General features: G+C 44.8%; 1 protein-coding gene across 2 annotated transcripts in view; it reads left to right on the forward strand.

Annotated features, from left to right (window-relative positions):
• The window catches only part of Hydin (HYDIN axonemal central pair apparatus protein), a 323,803-nt gene that overhangs the window by 208,316 nt on the left and 98,447 nt on the right, over window positions 1-17,040 (forward strand). For both annotated transcript variants that reach the window (XM_035442673.1, XM_027405997.1), the window contains exons 33-40: window positions 80-271; window positions 566-715; window positions 2,901-3,140; window positions 5,620-5,782; window positions 8,542-8,715; window positions 9,612-9,785; window positions 11,147-11,320; window positions 15,152-15,366. In XM_035442673.1, coding sequence (XP_035298564.1) covers window positions 80-271; window positions 566-715; window positions 2,901-3,140; window positions 5,620-5,782; window positions 8,542-8,715; window positions 9,612-9,785; window positions 11,147-11,320; window positions 15,152-15,366 — 1,482 coding nt within the window. The remainder of the gene's footprint in view (window positions 1-79; window positions 272-565; window positions 716-2,900; window positions 3,141-5,619; window positions 5,783-8,541; window positions 8,716-9,611; window positions 9,786-11,146; window positions 11,321-15,151; window positions 15,367-17,040) is intronic.

Here is a 17,040-nt window from a genome sequence, read left to right on the forward strand (position 1 = left end):
GAGACTTGTGTTCTTGCTGCTGCTATTGTAGTTCCTAACTCCAAGCCACATGGTAATCACGATTTTCTGTCCATTCTAGGTGTTTGGAGGGCCAACCATTCACCTCTGCCTCAAAGCCACTGTGACCATTCCAAGTATGGCCCTGTCTTGCAACAAAGTAGAATTTTCTACAATTCAGTGTGGACAGTGCATGGTGGAAACCATTCAGCTTTCCAACCCTCTCCAAGTTCCTTGTGAATGGTTTGTGCACACCCCACAGCCTACCAATAAGGTGAATTGTGTTTCCCCTCTCTCCGTCTCTGCTTTAGCCAGAGTTGGGGTTCTAGACCTTTCCCCCTATCATCTTAACTAGACTCTCCGTGTTAACCATTGCCCAGTCCCTAAGGCTGACACACAAAGATGTCATCAGACCTTGTCATTGGACATAATACCTTACTGCCCTTTTGCCTCGGGTACACATTCCCTGGTGCCTGAAAAGCACTCTAGAAATGTAGCTCTTGTGAGTGGTGAGTAGTACAGATCTGTTTGCCACATAAATGATCTGTCTTAACGTTTTTTAACCCAGATGGATAAACACATCCCAAAGTACTTAAGACGGAAAATACCAGCACAGATGATTCCAAAGTCTCGGATCTTTGAGGTCCAACCCACTTCTGGAGTCTTGGATCCTGGCGAGAAGGCCAATGTGCAAGTGAAATTCATGCCCAAAGAGGAGGTGAGCTTGAAAAAATATGAGCCTTTGTGGAGATCTTCCTTTTTGGTTCTCTTTGAGACAGAGGCCCAGGCTTGCCTGATACTCATACCTCCCATTCTTTGGATGGCATGCCCTTCAAGTTCACCTATTTGCTGTGAGCCCAGTGGGCTGCTCCCAAAAGCCAAGAGTAACATACAGACTTTCTCGGCAGTATGGTATATTAGTGATAGTCCACCTCTGTATTTACAGGCTGTGTATCTTTGAACAAATCACTCATCTGACTAAGCTTCAGCTTGTTCATAGGTAACATAAAAAGCAATAATATCCCCATATCAAAACTCCTTTATTGCAATTCTGAAATCCAATAAGCTCAAAAAAGTGGGGGTTGAAATTTCATCAGTTTCATATTAAAACTTACTCAATAGAAAAAAAAAATCTCATTTGAACTGACATGACTGTTTTGCCTTTCTTTATCCTACTTAGTTTTCAAACAGTGCAACTGCCAAAATATTAATGTGTTTCATTACAGGAGACCTTGCTGAGACTCTACTTAGGGAATCAGGTACCAGAGCCTATATGCACTGTGCTTACTCAGGTACCAGAGCCTGTATGCACTGTGTGTACCTTCTTACAGATCAGAATTTAAAAGCAGCTGGACCCTGGGATTTCTGATAAGCTAGTACTGAGACACAACCAGGGCTCTTAGGGTCATTTTGAAGATTAATAACACTGAATGGAGCACACAGCATACTCCCCTGTGTATTGTCAGTAACCCAGTAACTATTAACTCTACCATCAGTCACCACAGCAGTCAGTACTTCCCAGCAGAAAGCCTCCCTGAGGCTGAAAAATGTCTCTTAGATAAATGCCACGAGTCCAAAGTCACTCCTCATGGAGAACATGGCAAGAATAATAAAATCCTAGAACCAGAGACGATCTCTAGAAGTCTTACCATGACAACTTTTATTCAGAGCTAAAGACATCTGAGTGATGTTTTCCTTTTTGATTTCTTTTTCAAAGACAGGGTTTTTTGGTTTTTTGGTGTTTTTGGTTTTTTGGGGTTTTTTGTTGTTGTTTCTTTGTTTGTTTGTTTGTTTTGTAGCCCAGGCTGGCCTGGAACTTGCTCACTAAGTCACACCAAGATGGCCTTGAACTCTCTGTCCTTGGCCTCACAAGGACTAGATTTGCAGGCGTGCACCACCATGCCTCATATATTCTGTTCTCTTATAAGAAAAATGTATGTGAATTTTATACAATATATGGCTAACTCCCGTTTCCCAGGTAATAGCTTTGAAGAAATGCTTCTGAATCTGCAGTGGGAAAGCAAAAAAGTAAATAACTTCATATTTCATTCTAAAATGACGCCTGTGTTCCTACCTATCAAAGTCTGCCGATAGTGCTGCCAATGCTGAAGCTTCTCTTTCTGTCCCCCTCCCTCCCTCCCCACCCTTCTCCTTCCCGCTCTCCATCTTCCCCTCCCTCCTTCTCCTCCTCCCCCCTTTCTCCCCCCCCCCCGCTCCTTGTGCTTTTTGTTGGGTTCTACTGTGTATCTCTGGCTGGCCTGGAACTTGCTAAGTAGACCAGGCTAGCCTAAGACTTGGTCTGACCTTCTGCCTCTGCAGGATTACAAGCCTGTGCACCAGCACATCTGACTTCACCATGCTTTAGATGAAAATTAGTAACATGCCTGCTGTTCTAAAGAGTGTCTTAAGACTAGCAAGGGTTTACAAGATTTGGGCTTTCTTTTATTTTATCTTTCTTTGTAGTACTGGGAATTCAGCTATCCTCAGCCTGTTTTGGATCTTTATCCCTTCTGAATGAGGGAAATATCAAAGTGGAGCAGGGGGAGTGAGATGCTTGCCATGTTCTTGAGTGTCATTGGTGGAAGTCCATGGTCCCAGGAGGTGTTACTTCCCTGGATTTTCTACCATACTCTCTGCTACCCATGGGCCTTGACAGCCTCAGGCCCAGAGGGACGGGGAGTGGCACCCATTCAGGAAACTCAGAGACATGCAGATGACACTTAGACCTGCCATAAGTGATCAAGCCCCTCATGCAGTGCCTAGCATGCTGTACACATCACGTAAGTACCCCACTATGGGTAATTGTTCTTTCCCCGGCAAGACATTTCGTCCTGTGGTGGTTCTCGGTTTTACATTGTGTGTTGTAGAGGGGGAAAAGATTACTTTGTTTCCATGTTTTCTAGAAGTCTTACAGCCAATGGCTGATGTTCCATATTGGCCAAAGCACCCAGAAGCTCTCGATCCTGGCACATGGTCAAGGACTGGAGCCGCGCCTGGAATTCAGCCCTTCAGTTCTGGAACTGGGGCCCCTCCTGCCTTATGCATCAGGGGATGAGGCCGAGGTGACTGTGAGGAACCCCTGCAATTTCCCCATTGAGTTTTACTCCCTTGAATTCGACCAGCAGTACCTCTTAGAAGAGAAGGTGAGCAGACACCAAACCCAAACACCCTTCCTGACATGGCAGACCCTGCCCCTGCCATGTGTCCTTGCATCTGCAGTGCCCTCCCTCTGCCCTTCCTCCTCCTCCTTCCTTGTCAGTTTACCAACCCCTTCTCTGTAGGCTTCCCCACCTGCTTCTTTCTCATGAGAAAGTAACTGCTTTTTTATAATTCCAAAATGCACCTTTAAACAAGTCAAAAAGCCAATACATGTTTATGCTCAGTATTTACACAGTAAAGACCTACATGGAACAGCTTGACATTGTACTTGAAATGATTTTCTTTTAGACTTCTTTTAATTGGGACACTTAATAAGGACGGGGAGATGACTTACTGAAGTTCATTTCTTGAAGTATGAGGATCTGAGTAAGTTCATTCCCCAGCACCATGTGAAAAAAAAAAAAAAAAAACCAGGCACAGTACTGGGGAGGCAGAGACAGGTGGGATCCCTTGAGGATCCCTTAGAATCAACCAGGCTAGCTAAACAGTAAGCTTCAGATTCAGTGAAAGACCCTGAGTCAAAAAAATAAGGTGGATAGTGATTGAAGAGGATAGTGAACATCAGGCTATGCCCAACACACACACACACACACACACACACACACACACACACACACATACATGCACACATGCACACATACACACAAAGGCATACACACAAATAAGTAATTTTAAATGTATGTACTATGTCAATCTCTGCCCTTGGTTTGCATTTGTACACCATTTACATTTAATGTAATTGTTGATATATTAGGGCTTACATCTGCCATTTTGTTTTGTTGCTTTTATTTTTTTGTCCTCTGTATCTTTGTGCTGGCTTCTTATTGGTCCTCCCAATATTGTTTAGCATTCCATCTCAATTTACTGGAGCAATTTTTAGTATATCTCTTCATATAACATCTTTAGTTATTGCTACACACATTATATTATGTCTGTGTAACTTCCCATGACCAGTTGGGGTTCACCCTCCTCATTTTACTGTAACTGTCAACTATTTTCTTATAGAAGATAACAGTGTAGTTTTTGTTAGAAAACCACACAGAAAGAGAAGCATTTAGCCTTTTACTCTTTCCATTATTCACCATTTTCTTTCTGCTTTCCAAGGCTGCTTTTTATACCTTTCCATCTAAAGATCCAGTTATTCTTTTTCTTACTAGTTTTTAATTAGAACACAGAATAATGAGTTTCATATATATATATATATATATATATATATATATATATATATATAGTCATTGTAATTTACAGTCCCATCACTCTATTGATTATCCTTTAGGGTAGGTTTGATGGTGAAATTTTCATTTTTCTTCATCTGAGAATGTCTCCATTTCCTCCCTGATTCTTGAGAATGTTCTTCTTACTGGCTATAGAATTCTGGACCAATGGTTCCTCAAGCTCTTGAAAACTATGACACTTCCCTCCCCATCCTTCTCCTTTCCCTAGTGGGAAATCCAGTGTTCTCTCTTTCTCTGTGTGTGTGTGTCTCTCTCTCTGTTTTTGTCTCTGTCTCTCTATCTCTTTCTGTGTTTGTCTGTCTCTCCCTCCCTCCCTGCCTTTCCTCTCTCTCTCTGAATCTTCCTTTTTCTTAATTTATGGATGATTGATATCTAAACAACTAAAAGTAATCACAGAAAAAGTTCACATAACAAAACAGTCATGTCAGTAATTATCTTGTAGATGTACATGCTTTTTATGACTTTATTTCATTGTTTTACTATACTCTAAGGTTGCCAGATTTAAGAAGGAAAAAAATTGCAATTGCACTTAAAGTTTAGATACATAAAAACATAGTATAATTGTGCCAAAATATTATATACTAAAATTTATGTTATTTATCTGATATTTAAATACGTTATCTAGAGGCCCTAACACACACACACACACACACACACACACACACACACACACACACAGAGTCATTTTACCAATTTTCTCTGTATTCTCTATTTATGAAGAAGCAACCTTACAAAGTGTAATATTGTCCACCTCTATACAGTACGAACTGCACTGTACAATATTTCAGTTAACAATGATATCATAGCCATCTTAGTTTTAGAGCAATGACAAAATCACCTAATAATTCATTTCTCATGTTTCAGAACATATCCCTCTCATTAGGTGATGTGTGACTGCACTTTTAAGAATGACTCACTCAGAGAGGATAATAGAATTCTCTAATAATATTAGGAAAAATGTATGTGTGCTATTTTCAAAGAATGAAGAAAATTGTCTCCCACATGTGGAATGCTTGGGTGTGTATGGAGCAAAATAAAGATTTTGCATCCCTGTAAGTTCAGGGTGGGGCTCTACCTTCAGACCTCTCCAAAGGGCCCCTCTAAGTGAAACCCACAAAGCATCTCTATAGATCTCAGCCTGTGGTAGAAGCAGGGCTTTGATGAGGCCAGCAAGCAAGAGGAAACCGCCAATGAGGCCAACAGTAGCTCTCGTTCTTCCCCTGAGCAGATCTTGCGGCAGCTGAAGGGCTATGATTCCTACAACACCCTGCTGCTGCCTCCCCGGAACCCAGGGGACAAGCTGCCCCAGGAGATCTATGATTACTTTAAGGAGATGAAGAAATCCAAAGAAGAGCAGATGAAGGCGAAATATCTGGACAATCTGGATAATGGTGAGATGAAGTACCCTGGACTCTGGCCATTGTTCCATTCCCTTTAAATTACCCTTGCCATAGGACCAGACAGCTCCTGAGTACCTGCTAGGTACCAGGTGCCTGCTGTATCCTGTTTAAGACCATTACCAAATAGGTCCTGTGATCTTTGTGTTAAGTTGCAGAAGTGGGCATAGTCTTCTCTCACTAGAGTCTGGGGATGCTAGAATTAAAAACAGTGAATATAGATAGAAGAATGTGTTCTAGAGGCTGAGCCAAGGGATTTGCACAGAAACTGAAGCAAAGAGAGTCCAAGTACACAGCTGTGTATAGAAGAACCAGGATTCCAGTCCAAATCCTCCTGCATGTAACTGACAGCAATCACTGTATGCCACTGCTTCCTGTGGGCATGCCTAGATAATGTCTCCCACAAGGTGGAATTTGATCCCCTAATGTATTCAAGGAGCCAGGGGCAGGGGAACTTACATTTTAAAAAAGTACAGCAGCCCTTCCGTGGTCCTCAAGAGACCCATCATGAGCTTCCCTGTCTTCTCATCATCTTGTCCTCTGTGATCCAGCAGCCCTGTATTATCTTATCCCTTGCCCAGGGCCTCTCTTGTGTACTTGAGTGGAACGGCCCCTTTCTGACTTGTAGGAATATATGGCTGGTGACACTGTGGCCTTCTTCCCTTTTTGCTTCTCTGACCCTCATGCTGGAAATATTCCCAACCTAGTCTCACTCTCCGGTATGCTAACAGTCCTCACATATACAATGATGCTCTTGATGTCTGCATCGCCCACGAGACAAGAGCTTCAGAGACAGCTCAGTGGATGAGGTGCTTGTCAGAGAGCATGAGATCCGAGTCCCCAGAGCCCATGTGCAGCAAGATACAGCAATGCATGTCTGCAACCCCAGAGTTCCTATGATGAGATAGGAGTTGGAGTACCCAGAAGCTAGTCTGGGCATACTCAGGCCAACTAGTCTGACATACTCAGCAGTATTAGAGAAACCCTGTCTGAAACAAGGGGGGAGGAAAAAGACCACACCCAATGTTGTCCTCTGACCTCTACATATGCACATGTGCACACACACAACACACACACACACACACACACACACACACACACACACACACACACACACCCTCATATAGCCATTGCTTGTAAGCCTAGTACATGGGACAGCAGCCAGTACATGACATGCTCAACAAAGTGTGGCATGTACAGGATGACCTAATGGTCCAGATGGAATCCTCTCCTCCTGCCTTAGGGTCTCTCAAGGAAAGAGAAGCCAGTCACAGAAAGTTCACTTGGCTTGCAGGAAAGGCTGCCTGCCTTTCCACTCAGTGTTCTGGCCAGTGTTCAGCACCAGTAACTTGTTGGAGTTATCACAGGGCAAGTGGCTCTTGTAGTTCTAGATGCTATATATAATTGATCAAGGTGTCATTGGGGTTGGTACCTTCTGAAACCCATCTTCTTGTGAACAGTTCTCTTCCTCCTGTGCCTTTCCACTGTGGGTCTCTGTCCTAATCTCTTCAAATGCTGATACCAGTCACACTAAATCAAGACATTGACGTGGAAACCTTAATTGCCTACTTAAAGGGCTTATTTTCAAATAAAGTCACCTTCTGAGACATTAAGAGGTTAAGGCTTAAGTGTATGGATGTAGGGAGACAGAAGTGCATAATTACCCACTGTGTTGCAAGTGCTGAGCTGGAGGGCTGAAAAGAAGATAAAAGACACAAGTCTCCTCCCTTTGGAGAGCTCACAGGCAGGAAAATGATCAGAGAGAAGCTGGAGTCAGAGGGATGTCCAGTGGTCTCAGGGGACACTCAGCCTTCACATACAAAGAACCTCGTGGAGGCAGACAAGAGCCTTGTTGCTGTTGAAGTCCATACACACCAAAGTTATGAGTTTGTTTTTTTCCCATTTATCCCAGTGGAAAATGGTCTGGATCCAGGGCTGATGGGTCCAGTGGGAGCCCAGGCTGGATGCTCACCAATCCCTCTCCCAACACTGGCTCACACTGCTCTCATGCTGTGGATTCTGACTTCTCTGACCATGACCCAGGGATGGCAGCTGCCACTAGTCACATACCGATTCTAAACAAAACAGATAGCATTCCTAGGTTAGAGGGGGCTCACCTAGCATTGTCTCAGACTGCTATACACACTGAGATGCTGTGGAAGAGGCAACAAGAACACGGGAGCATCAGACACACTTAACAATGACACATGAAACATTGGTGAGCAGCTAAGGGTGGAGGCAGGCTCCAGGCTGCTGTGTGCAGAACAGTCTCCACATGATCCTGAAAGCCTAAAAATTAAAAATCTGTGGAGCAGTGCTTCTCCTGCTCTGGCTATTATAAAATCGGCTTCACTCCCTGTCACCATGTGTCTAGCTCAGACTTTTTTTTTTTCAATTTTAACTATAATTTGGGACTCTTAGGAATTTTCCAAGTGTCCTAGGCAAATGTATGCTTTTAGTATCTAAATATGTTTAAATGCTGAAACACTGTGTAGAGAGGAAGCGCTAGAGCCAGCCAATTGTTGTTCTTGGTCATTAGGATTGCTAGTACAGGTGATCAGATGAAACATTGGTGAGAAGCTAAGGGTGGAGGCAGGCTCCAGGCTGTTGTGTGCAGATCAGTCTCCACATGATCCTGAAAGCCTAAAAATTAAAAATCTGTGGCTGTGATCAGCACAGCCACTCTTTCCCATTCCCCTTCCTCCCCCACCCAGCTCATTCCCATGTGTTTCCATCCTCTGCTTCCCCTGCAGAAGAAGAAGAGATGGCATCAGACCAGGGAACCTCCGCCAGCACAAGGAGGACATCACTTAGCCGAGGGATCTCAGTCACATCCAACCTGGAAGAGCGGCATCTTTTGGCTGAATCCAAAAGCTTCCCAGATGAGGATGAGGATGAAGAAAGCCTGGAGAAACTAACCTTCCAAAGTAACTGAGCATTGTGACAGGGGGCAGTTCTGTCTCGGCAGAAATGAAAGGGCTGGTCAATCTCTGCACAGCTTTATAAAATGGGCACTCCGGGCCTCCTGCAATGGCTTCCCACCCACCACGTATACCCTCTGGTACTACTTACATTGTACTATGAACACGGAAGCCTGTGAAGCAGCTTAGCCAGTGATGTTTTCTTCTTGCTGCAGTCAGTTGCATTTTAACTAGACTAAGGAAGACCTGATCCCTTAATGCTAACATTATAGCCAATGTGAAATGTTTAAAAAAAACACTCTGAGGAAGGGGAGAGTATTCTTCCAAATGTCCCTCCAGTCAAAACATTAAGAAACCCTTCTTCACTGTACCTCCCAGCATCATAGACCCATTTTCTGACCTTTATTTTCTCTGAGATCTGAGTTAAAGCCAGGGAACACAATGACAAATCTGAGATAATGGCAGAGAGTTCCAATGTCATGCCTCATGTTTAGCCCACCCTGGCTCAACTCACCCACGAGTGGTCCCTGACCTTTTTGGTACCTTTTCCCCATTCCACAGTCCTGGCTCTGCCCCTGTCTTTTGAAGTGTCTTGGATCCCCTAGAGCCAACTCCAGACTCCTCTCCACACTGCCATCCTTTTCATTTTTCAACGAGAGAATTCCCTCCAAGTGGAACTTAAATCCATGAGTTTCTTTTTTATTTTAAAATGCAGAGATACATTATTAGCCCAATGAGACATTCTCGTGTAGCCCAGGTGGGGACTGCTGTATCACTGGGCATTTTAGAAACAAGGGTATTTCAAAAGAAAACTTCATTCCCACCTGTTTGGTACCTATGTACCTATGTAAGTTCTGGCATGCACTCTTGTGCATGCACTCACATGTCGTTTGGATTTCCAGCTGACAAGATGCAGAGCACAGACAGCCACTCTGCAGAGGAGGTTGGAGAGGTGGAAAACAACCCGGTAAGCAAGGCAATTGCCCGCCACCTAGGCATCGACATTTCTGCAGAAGGCCGCCTGGCCAAGAACCGGAAGGGCATCGCCATTATCATCCACGGGACACCCTTGTCAGGTATGTGACGATCCTGAGGGGAGACTATGATCAGAGATGCCACGTCTCCTCCATAAGGAACTGTGGCAGCATCAGCCGTGGGTCAGGGCCGATCATAAGAGTTTCGTCTCAGGAACAGCATACCAAATGATCACAGGCATGTCCTCAGAGGCCCTGTCTCAAAAAAAAAAAAAAAAAAAAAAAAAAAAAAAGATCTAAATGGTTTTGTGTCTATTTTACAATTGGAAAACCAGCACCGCACAAGTGCATCATTAAAGTGCTTGCAGGACAAGCATGAAGACATGGGTCTGGACCCTCCCCCCACCCCCACCCCCGTCCACCCAGAGCCCACATAGAAGCTGAGAGCAGTGGTTTGTGCCTATAACCCCAGTACTGGGACAAGCAGGTCCCAGGGGCCCATCTCAGCTAGCCTGGATGAAACAGTGAGCTCAGGTTCAGTACAAGACCCTGCCTTTAAAAGAAAGGGGAGAAGTCATGGAAGGAAGATGTCCTGGATCAAACTCTGGCCTCCACACATGCCAGCATGGGTGTACACACATGTAGGTACCACACAGAAAGAGACACACAGTTTTAGAAAAGATACTCATGATCTAATATTTTTCATGAGAAGAAAGTGTCATAATTTATATGTGCTTGATATTACCTCTGCAGCAGCCACAAATTTAGCTGCTTGAAGAAGTTTAGATTTACCCTCTTCACAGTCCTGGAGGCCTTGTCTTAAATGGGTCAGCAGAGCTGTTTTACCTTTGGGAGGCACTATTGGGTGGTTCGTTTTCTTGGCTTTCCTAGCACCTAGAAATATTGCCCACATTTCTGGCTCAGGGCAACAGCCTCCTTCTTCAAAGCTGGCAGTGCAGACTCTTCCAGTGTCTTGCTGTCACAGCACTGCCTCTGACTCCACCCTCCTGTTATTTTTCCTAGGGACTCCTGTAGTGAGATTGAGGCCACTCAGATAATCTAGAGTCATATTCCATGGTAGACTCTGTAAACTGACCTCGCCTGCAAAATGATCGCACTTTGCATATAAGGGAACATGCTTGCAGCTCCAGGGTTGGGAACATCTACATCTTTAGGGGTCATAGATCAGCATCCTGTATAATCCATTCCTTCCCTCTCTCCCTCCTTCCCTTCTTCCTTCAGGCCCTCTCTCCCTCCCTTTCTTTCTTTCATTCTTGGACTCTAGTTGAGGCTGGCCTCATACTCCCTAAATAGCTGAGGATGGCTTTGAACTCCTGATCCTCCTGCCTTGGAGGTGAAGCCCTCAAAAATTACCCCATAGGGTCCTCTGTTCTGCAGACTTCTGTCTAGGACACTTGAGTGAATAAGAATCATGAGAGTCAATACCCTGGCCATGTTTACAGGAAAGACAGCCAACGCCGTCAGCATGGCCAAGTACTATAACACCGCCTGCTTGAACATCGACTCCGTTGTCCTGGAAGCCATGTCAGACAGTAACAACATCTCAGGGATTCGGGCCAGGGAACTGTGCATCAGAGCTGCCATAGAGCAGTCCATGAGGGAAGCTGAGGAGTCAGGTAAGACCCATTCTCCATGGTTCCCTCTGGGTTGGGGGGCATGCATGCACATGTGCACATTGTGTGTGTGTGTGTGTGTGTGTGTGTGTGTGTGTGTGTGTGTGTGTGTGTGTGTAGGCACACATGCATGTAAGAGCATATGCGTGTGAAACCAGAGGACAGCCTTGGGTGTCCTCTGGAACTGCCCACCTGGTTTGTTGACAAGGTCTCTTCTTGGCCTGGAGTTCACTGATTAGCTGGGCTAGCTGGTCAATGAGGCCCAGGTATCCATCTGTTTCTTCTCCCCAGCACTGGGCTTATAAGTGCACACTACCACACCAGACTTTATATGTAGATTCTGGGGATTGAACTCGGTTCCTCGGACTTGCAAGGCAAGCACTTTACCACCTCAGGCCCCTCTTGGCTTCTTCTGGTCAAGTGGTGGTACCCTGCTGCTAAGTTCATCCCTCTACTCATCACATTGAGCTTCCTGATCGAAGACTGACACGTGACATGTTGCCAGTTTATCCCAAAGAATTCTCTTCACCTATCATACAGAGGTATTATTCCATGAGCAGTGCAGGTGTATGCTTGACACAGTAGAAAACAGGACCATAAGTCCTGAATAAGTCAAGAATCCTGTCATTCGAGGACCATGGGTCAAGAAAGCAACTGCACAAGGAAAATAATATATTGAGTTCCAAGCAGAGGACGTGCTTAGAGCTGGATCCCATCTCTGCTAACAGCATGTCACACAGATCCTGATAGCACCACACCTGCTGCTTGATCGGCTCAAAATCCCTCCACCTGGAATACTCATGGGAGAAAGCAAGGCTCTTTGCTGGGTAGATAAGAGAAACGGTTCTTCAGGGAAAACCCCAAGCAATGTCATGATTCTAACTCCTTTAAGCATTCTCCTTTTCCAATAAACAAATGGTCCATGTGATTATGTGAGCATCCTGGTGAGATGATGAATTTGAGCTCCTGAACTGAGTGCCATCAAGCTGGAGACAATGAAATGAGAGTTTCAAAAACTGGAAAAGATGGAATTGACCCAGAGAGGCCCCAAAGGAGAAGGGAGAGCCTCAGGGAATACTTGCATGTTAGCAAGAAAAGCCAGGGAACACTTAGATAGGGGTGGAGTCCCGAAGGCAGGGACTCAGCAAGACAGGCACTGGGAGGAGAAGGACATAGCTTTGCAGCTTTGGAGGAAGAAAGACAGGTGAGTGGGGCTTTCACATCTTCTGCCTTCTTGCTCTGGAGCCCTTTGCTCTCATTAGCACAGTATTCTCATTTAACTCATTTTGTTTTGTTGTCTGTCCCTGCTGCTCTCAGTACAGATGCTTCTGGAGCAGGGGCTGTGTTCATTTTCCTCACTACTGTAGTCACAGCACTGGGAGCAGTGTAGGATGTAGAGTCAACACATAACTAAGATGTATTTTTTAAAAAGTTGTGGAACCTATAAATGAGCAGAATTGGATCCTGCTGAAGGCTACAAGGGAATGAATGACCTCCATGTTGGTTTCTCAAGGTCCAAAGGTTTCTGGTTAGGGTTAGGCCCTAACCAGCATTTGCTGTCTGCTACAGTCAACAGGCTAAGTCCAAGCCTGCCTAGGCCAAGCAGAAGCCACTAGCCACAGGAAGCTGCTGAATGCTTCAACTGTGGCTAGTTCAACTTGAGTGAGGTATAAGAGCGCAGTGTACACTGGACCACTGAGGACACAGAATAGACAGAATTCACAACAACACTGTCAGTTTTTATGCTTGGCTTACAAATTGAACTAACCATTGTAACATAATAGTTTAAATAAAATACACCATTTTAGTTGACTTTACTTTTAGGCAGCTACTGGAAATTTTAAAATTGTATACATTATTGTGACAGTGGTGGTTTAATCACTGATTAGAGAAACTGATAAATAAATGGGACAGAGGTAAAATGATGACATGACAGGGGATAGGGTAGAGAGAAGGAAGGAAGGAGGAAAGAAAATGGGAAGGAGAAAGGAAGTCGTTCCTTCAAATTAGAAGTTTTACTAAGATCCTACCTAGAAGCTCTTGTTGAAAAATGGAGGGTGCAGTGGACAAGACACAGCTAGAGGCACCTGGACACCATAAAGAGATTGTATGGTCAGTGAAGAACAGGGGTGCAGGAGAGTCAGAGTTCACAGTGAATAGTGGGTGAGATTCTAGTGAGATTGCAGCGCTTCTGAGGAAGCTGAGTGAAGCTGCGTGGAGGTGTCGGGTGTGGTGAAGGGTATGGTAAAAGGCACTGTGAGTGGAGAACCAGCGAGTTCCATGACTGCCTCAGAACTCAGCTGAGGCTACTCCAGAAGGGGGTTTCAGCCTCCTTATCCTCCATCAGTACAATATGGCTTCTCTCTATATAGTCCCAAATCCTGGGAGGGGGGCAAGTTGCAGGAAACAATAAGCCAGAGTGAATTGAAGCTATGAGGGCACTCGGGAGATTTATTGCTGAGATGATTGCCAGGAACACTGATCCTGAGTCTCCCCGAGAGCTAGAGAGCCACGGATGCTGCCTGGCATAGGAGGCAGAGAATGTGTTCTCCACCCCTAGTCTCCTGCAGGGGTGCCTAGTCCCTCTCTGGAGACAGAATCCCAGGGGGCACAATGAGAACAGGGCAGATATGTCAGGCAAGAAGACTGAGGCTCTAGACACACAGGCGAGGGTCTAGGCCCTGCTCCAAATGACTTTGAAGAAACCCTTGGAAGGCCTCGCCCTCCCTGGGGAGCAGAAAGGAGTTGGGATGGGGGAGGGGCAGAGGAGAAGGGGAGGGAGAGGGAACTGGGATTGACATGTAATAAGAAACTTGTTTCAAATAAATAAATAAGACTGAGGCTCAGAGGCAGCACAAAGGTACTTCAGCAAGACTTTTTCTAAATAGATTTTAAATACCTAAAATTTTAGAAAGTATCCCAGCAGAAGGAGCTGATAGGTTAGCAGTCCGCTTGGGAGTCAGGAACAAAAACAAACAAACAAAAAAAGACAAGAAAAAATAAATAAACTGTATTAATATAGTCATTGTTGCCAACCACCACACACTTCTTGTTAAACTCATTTATCATTTGAGTTGGCTCTGCTGAGGGCAGAAGGAACTCTGCCCTAGCTATTCCCTGCCCTCACCACTGCCCAAAATCTCAGAAAGTAAAGTGTCAGGTTTCTAAGGCAAGACTTGATGCACAAGCAACTCAGGGAATTCTTGGACTCTGGGCTGGGAAGGAAAATAGGCACAGACCATTGCAGGAGCTGTTCAAAGGATGGGCAGTGGAGTAGTTTGAATGAGACATAATCCCTCCATAGGTCAGATATTTAAACACTTCATCCCCAGTTGGTGGCGATGTTTGGTGAGGTTCTGAAACCTATAGGAGGTGCGGCCTTGCTGAAAGAAGTATGTCGTGGAGGGCAGGCTTTGTGGGTTTATAGCCTTGTTCCCCCTTGCATTTCTCTCTCTCAGCTTCCTATGTGAGATGTGAATCTCCAAGCTCGTGTCCCTGCTGCTTGCTGCCACACCTCCCTTCCATAAGGGACTCTTGCCTCTCTGAACCATAAGCCAAAATAAATACGTTTGTCTATAAGTTCTCTTTGGTCACAGCATTCTATCACAACAATAAAAAAGTAAGTAATGCAGGCAGAAAAGAGCCCAGACCCAAGTGAACCATCATCCAATGCTTAGTGGGTGGAGCCTCTTACTCCAACCCGGTCCAGTCAGCTGTATAAGAAGATGGTTCAGTATTCTATAAGAGTAGCACTGGCTTCGGCGTACCATCCCCACTGTGATTTCCTTCACATTGTAAGATGATGTTTACTAAAAATCCACCTTCTCCTAACAGCTCAGGAGTCTTCAGTGACCCAAAATGTTGGGGTGCCAGCACGGCTAAGCACTGAGAACCTGGGCAAGTTCACCTCAGAACTCACTCTGGCGACCCAGGAATTTAAAACTTCAAAGAGTGTGCGTGGGAGCTTGAATCTCCCCAAAGCCAAGGCGGATAGCCACTGGTCTGGGTCTCAGAAGCAGCATCATCTGCACCAAGCCGAAACACCACAGGTACACAGGGATCCCTGGGAAGAGAGCCGGGATCTTTCCTCCTCCCCGGCATCCCACAGCTAGGCCAGCACCCTATGTCTCTATGACTGTCCTTACCAGGAGACTGCTGCCGCTGTGCTGCTCTTCAGAAATTAGTGTGCAGCCATCTGGTACCCAGCAAGTACTTTCTTGTTGCTGGCACTAAGCTGGATGCAAAGGTTAAGGAAGCAAGGTCTTGCACTCAAGCTGCACAGATGGAGCGAGCACTTAATGGGGAAGACAATCACATATACAAATTGTCTGAAATAACATGGTGATAGAAGATAACTACAAAAGAAATTAAGTTGAACCATAGAAAATGGCCAATCTAAAATCAACCATTTTTAGATTTCCATAATAGTAATTCCCTATGGCTCAAACCAGTGCTAAAGGAATATAAAGGATTGGACCACTAAGGTAAGTGGTGCAGGGCTGCAGGGAGCGTCATGGTGAGTCATAAAGAAGTCACATGGTATGAGCCACATGGCGAGGGACTTAAAAAGCCATCTTGGCAAAAAGCAGTGCTAAAGGCAGAGGCATAAGATGGAAGTGAAGAATGAGTTGTGGGTAGATAAACGAAGCCAAGTGAACATAAACCTCTAAGATGAAGATGTGTGAGCAGAGAGCAAGCCTGAGGTCAAGAGTGAGTTGCTAGGAAAGCAATGAAGGCAAAAGTAAGAGGCAGGTCTAAAATGAAAACAGTGCTGGGGCACTTGTCATTCATGACAGCTTCTGTGTTTCCAAGCCATCAGCAAGCACTCAGATTTGACTCAGAATAAACTATTTTATTGTCTTTTTAAAAGCAGGAAGAATGAGTAGTTGGATGGAAGGAAAAGGGGTAGGGACTCTTGAAGAAATAATAGGGTCCACCTATTCCAAGAGAAGGGGTGAGAGGCAGGATTAAGCACAGTTAAAAGAATAATGGCACTGGGATCCTCTGGGATCTACAAAAGGGTTTTGTTTTTGTATTTTTTTAAGATACAGATAAGGATAAGAGAATTGAGATGGCGGATGGAGGCTAGGGAAAATCTTATTTGATTGCTCTGATGTGTATACAAGAAGTGTGATCTTTTATAGGAAGCAGTACCGAGTTTAGGGTTGTAGACTATGCTAAAGGGGAATGGCAGAGCACAGATATTTCAACTGTCATACATAAAACCAGGAACTAGTTCTGCATAAAGAAAAGATAGTTGAGAATGCTGGTGGCCCAACTAAAACTAGAAATCATAAGTTCACAGTTTTAAGATTTCTACAAATGGACGAAGGAGGAGTGGATTGGGGGGAGGTTAGAAGGGAGGTGGAGGGAGGGAACAGGAGGAGGGGAGGACAAGGAAACTGTGGTTGGTTTGTAAAATAAATTTTAAAATGGTGAATTTAAAAAAAAGGAATAAGTAGGATGAAAAAAGAAAAAAAATTCACTAATGGTCCCCAGACAACAAGAAGTTGTCATCATTGGAGAGGGTGGGCTGTATTCAGAATGTGGTACAAGGTAATTGAGATGGAATCAGTAAGGGGAAGCCAGTCAGGACAGAGAAGAAATTAAGAGAACATTGAATGGGGAAAACAGGAAGAACTGAGGGTCTCCGGGCCTTGCTAGCGTCTAGGAGTCATGCTACATAGACAGTGGGTGTTTCATAGTGGGTGGCTGAGGGGGAT

This window comes from Cricetulus griseus, chromosome 3 (genome assembly GCF_003668045.3).
Source record: "Cricetulus griseus strain 17A/GY chromosome 3, alternate assembly CriGri-PICRH-1.0, whole genome shotgun sequence".
NCBI lineage: Eukaryota > Metazoa > Chordata > Mammalia > Rodentia > Cricetidae > Cricetulus > Cricetulus griseus.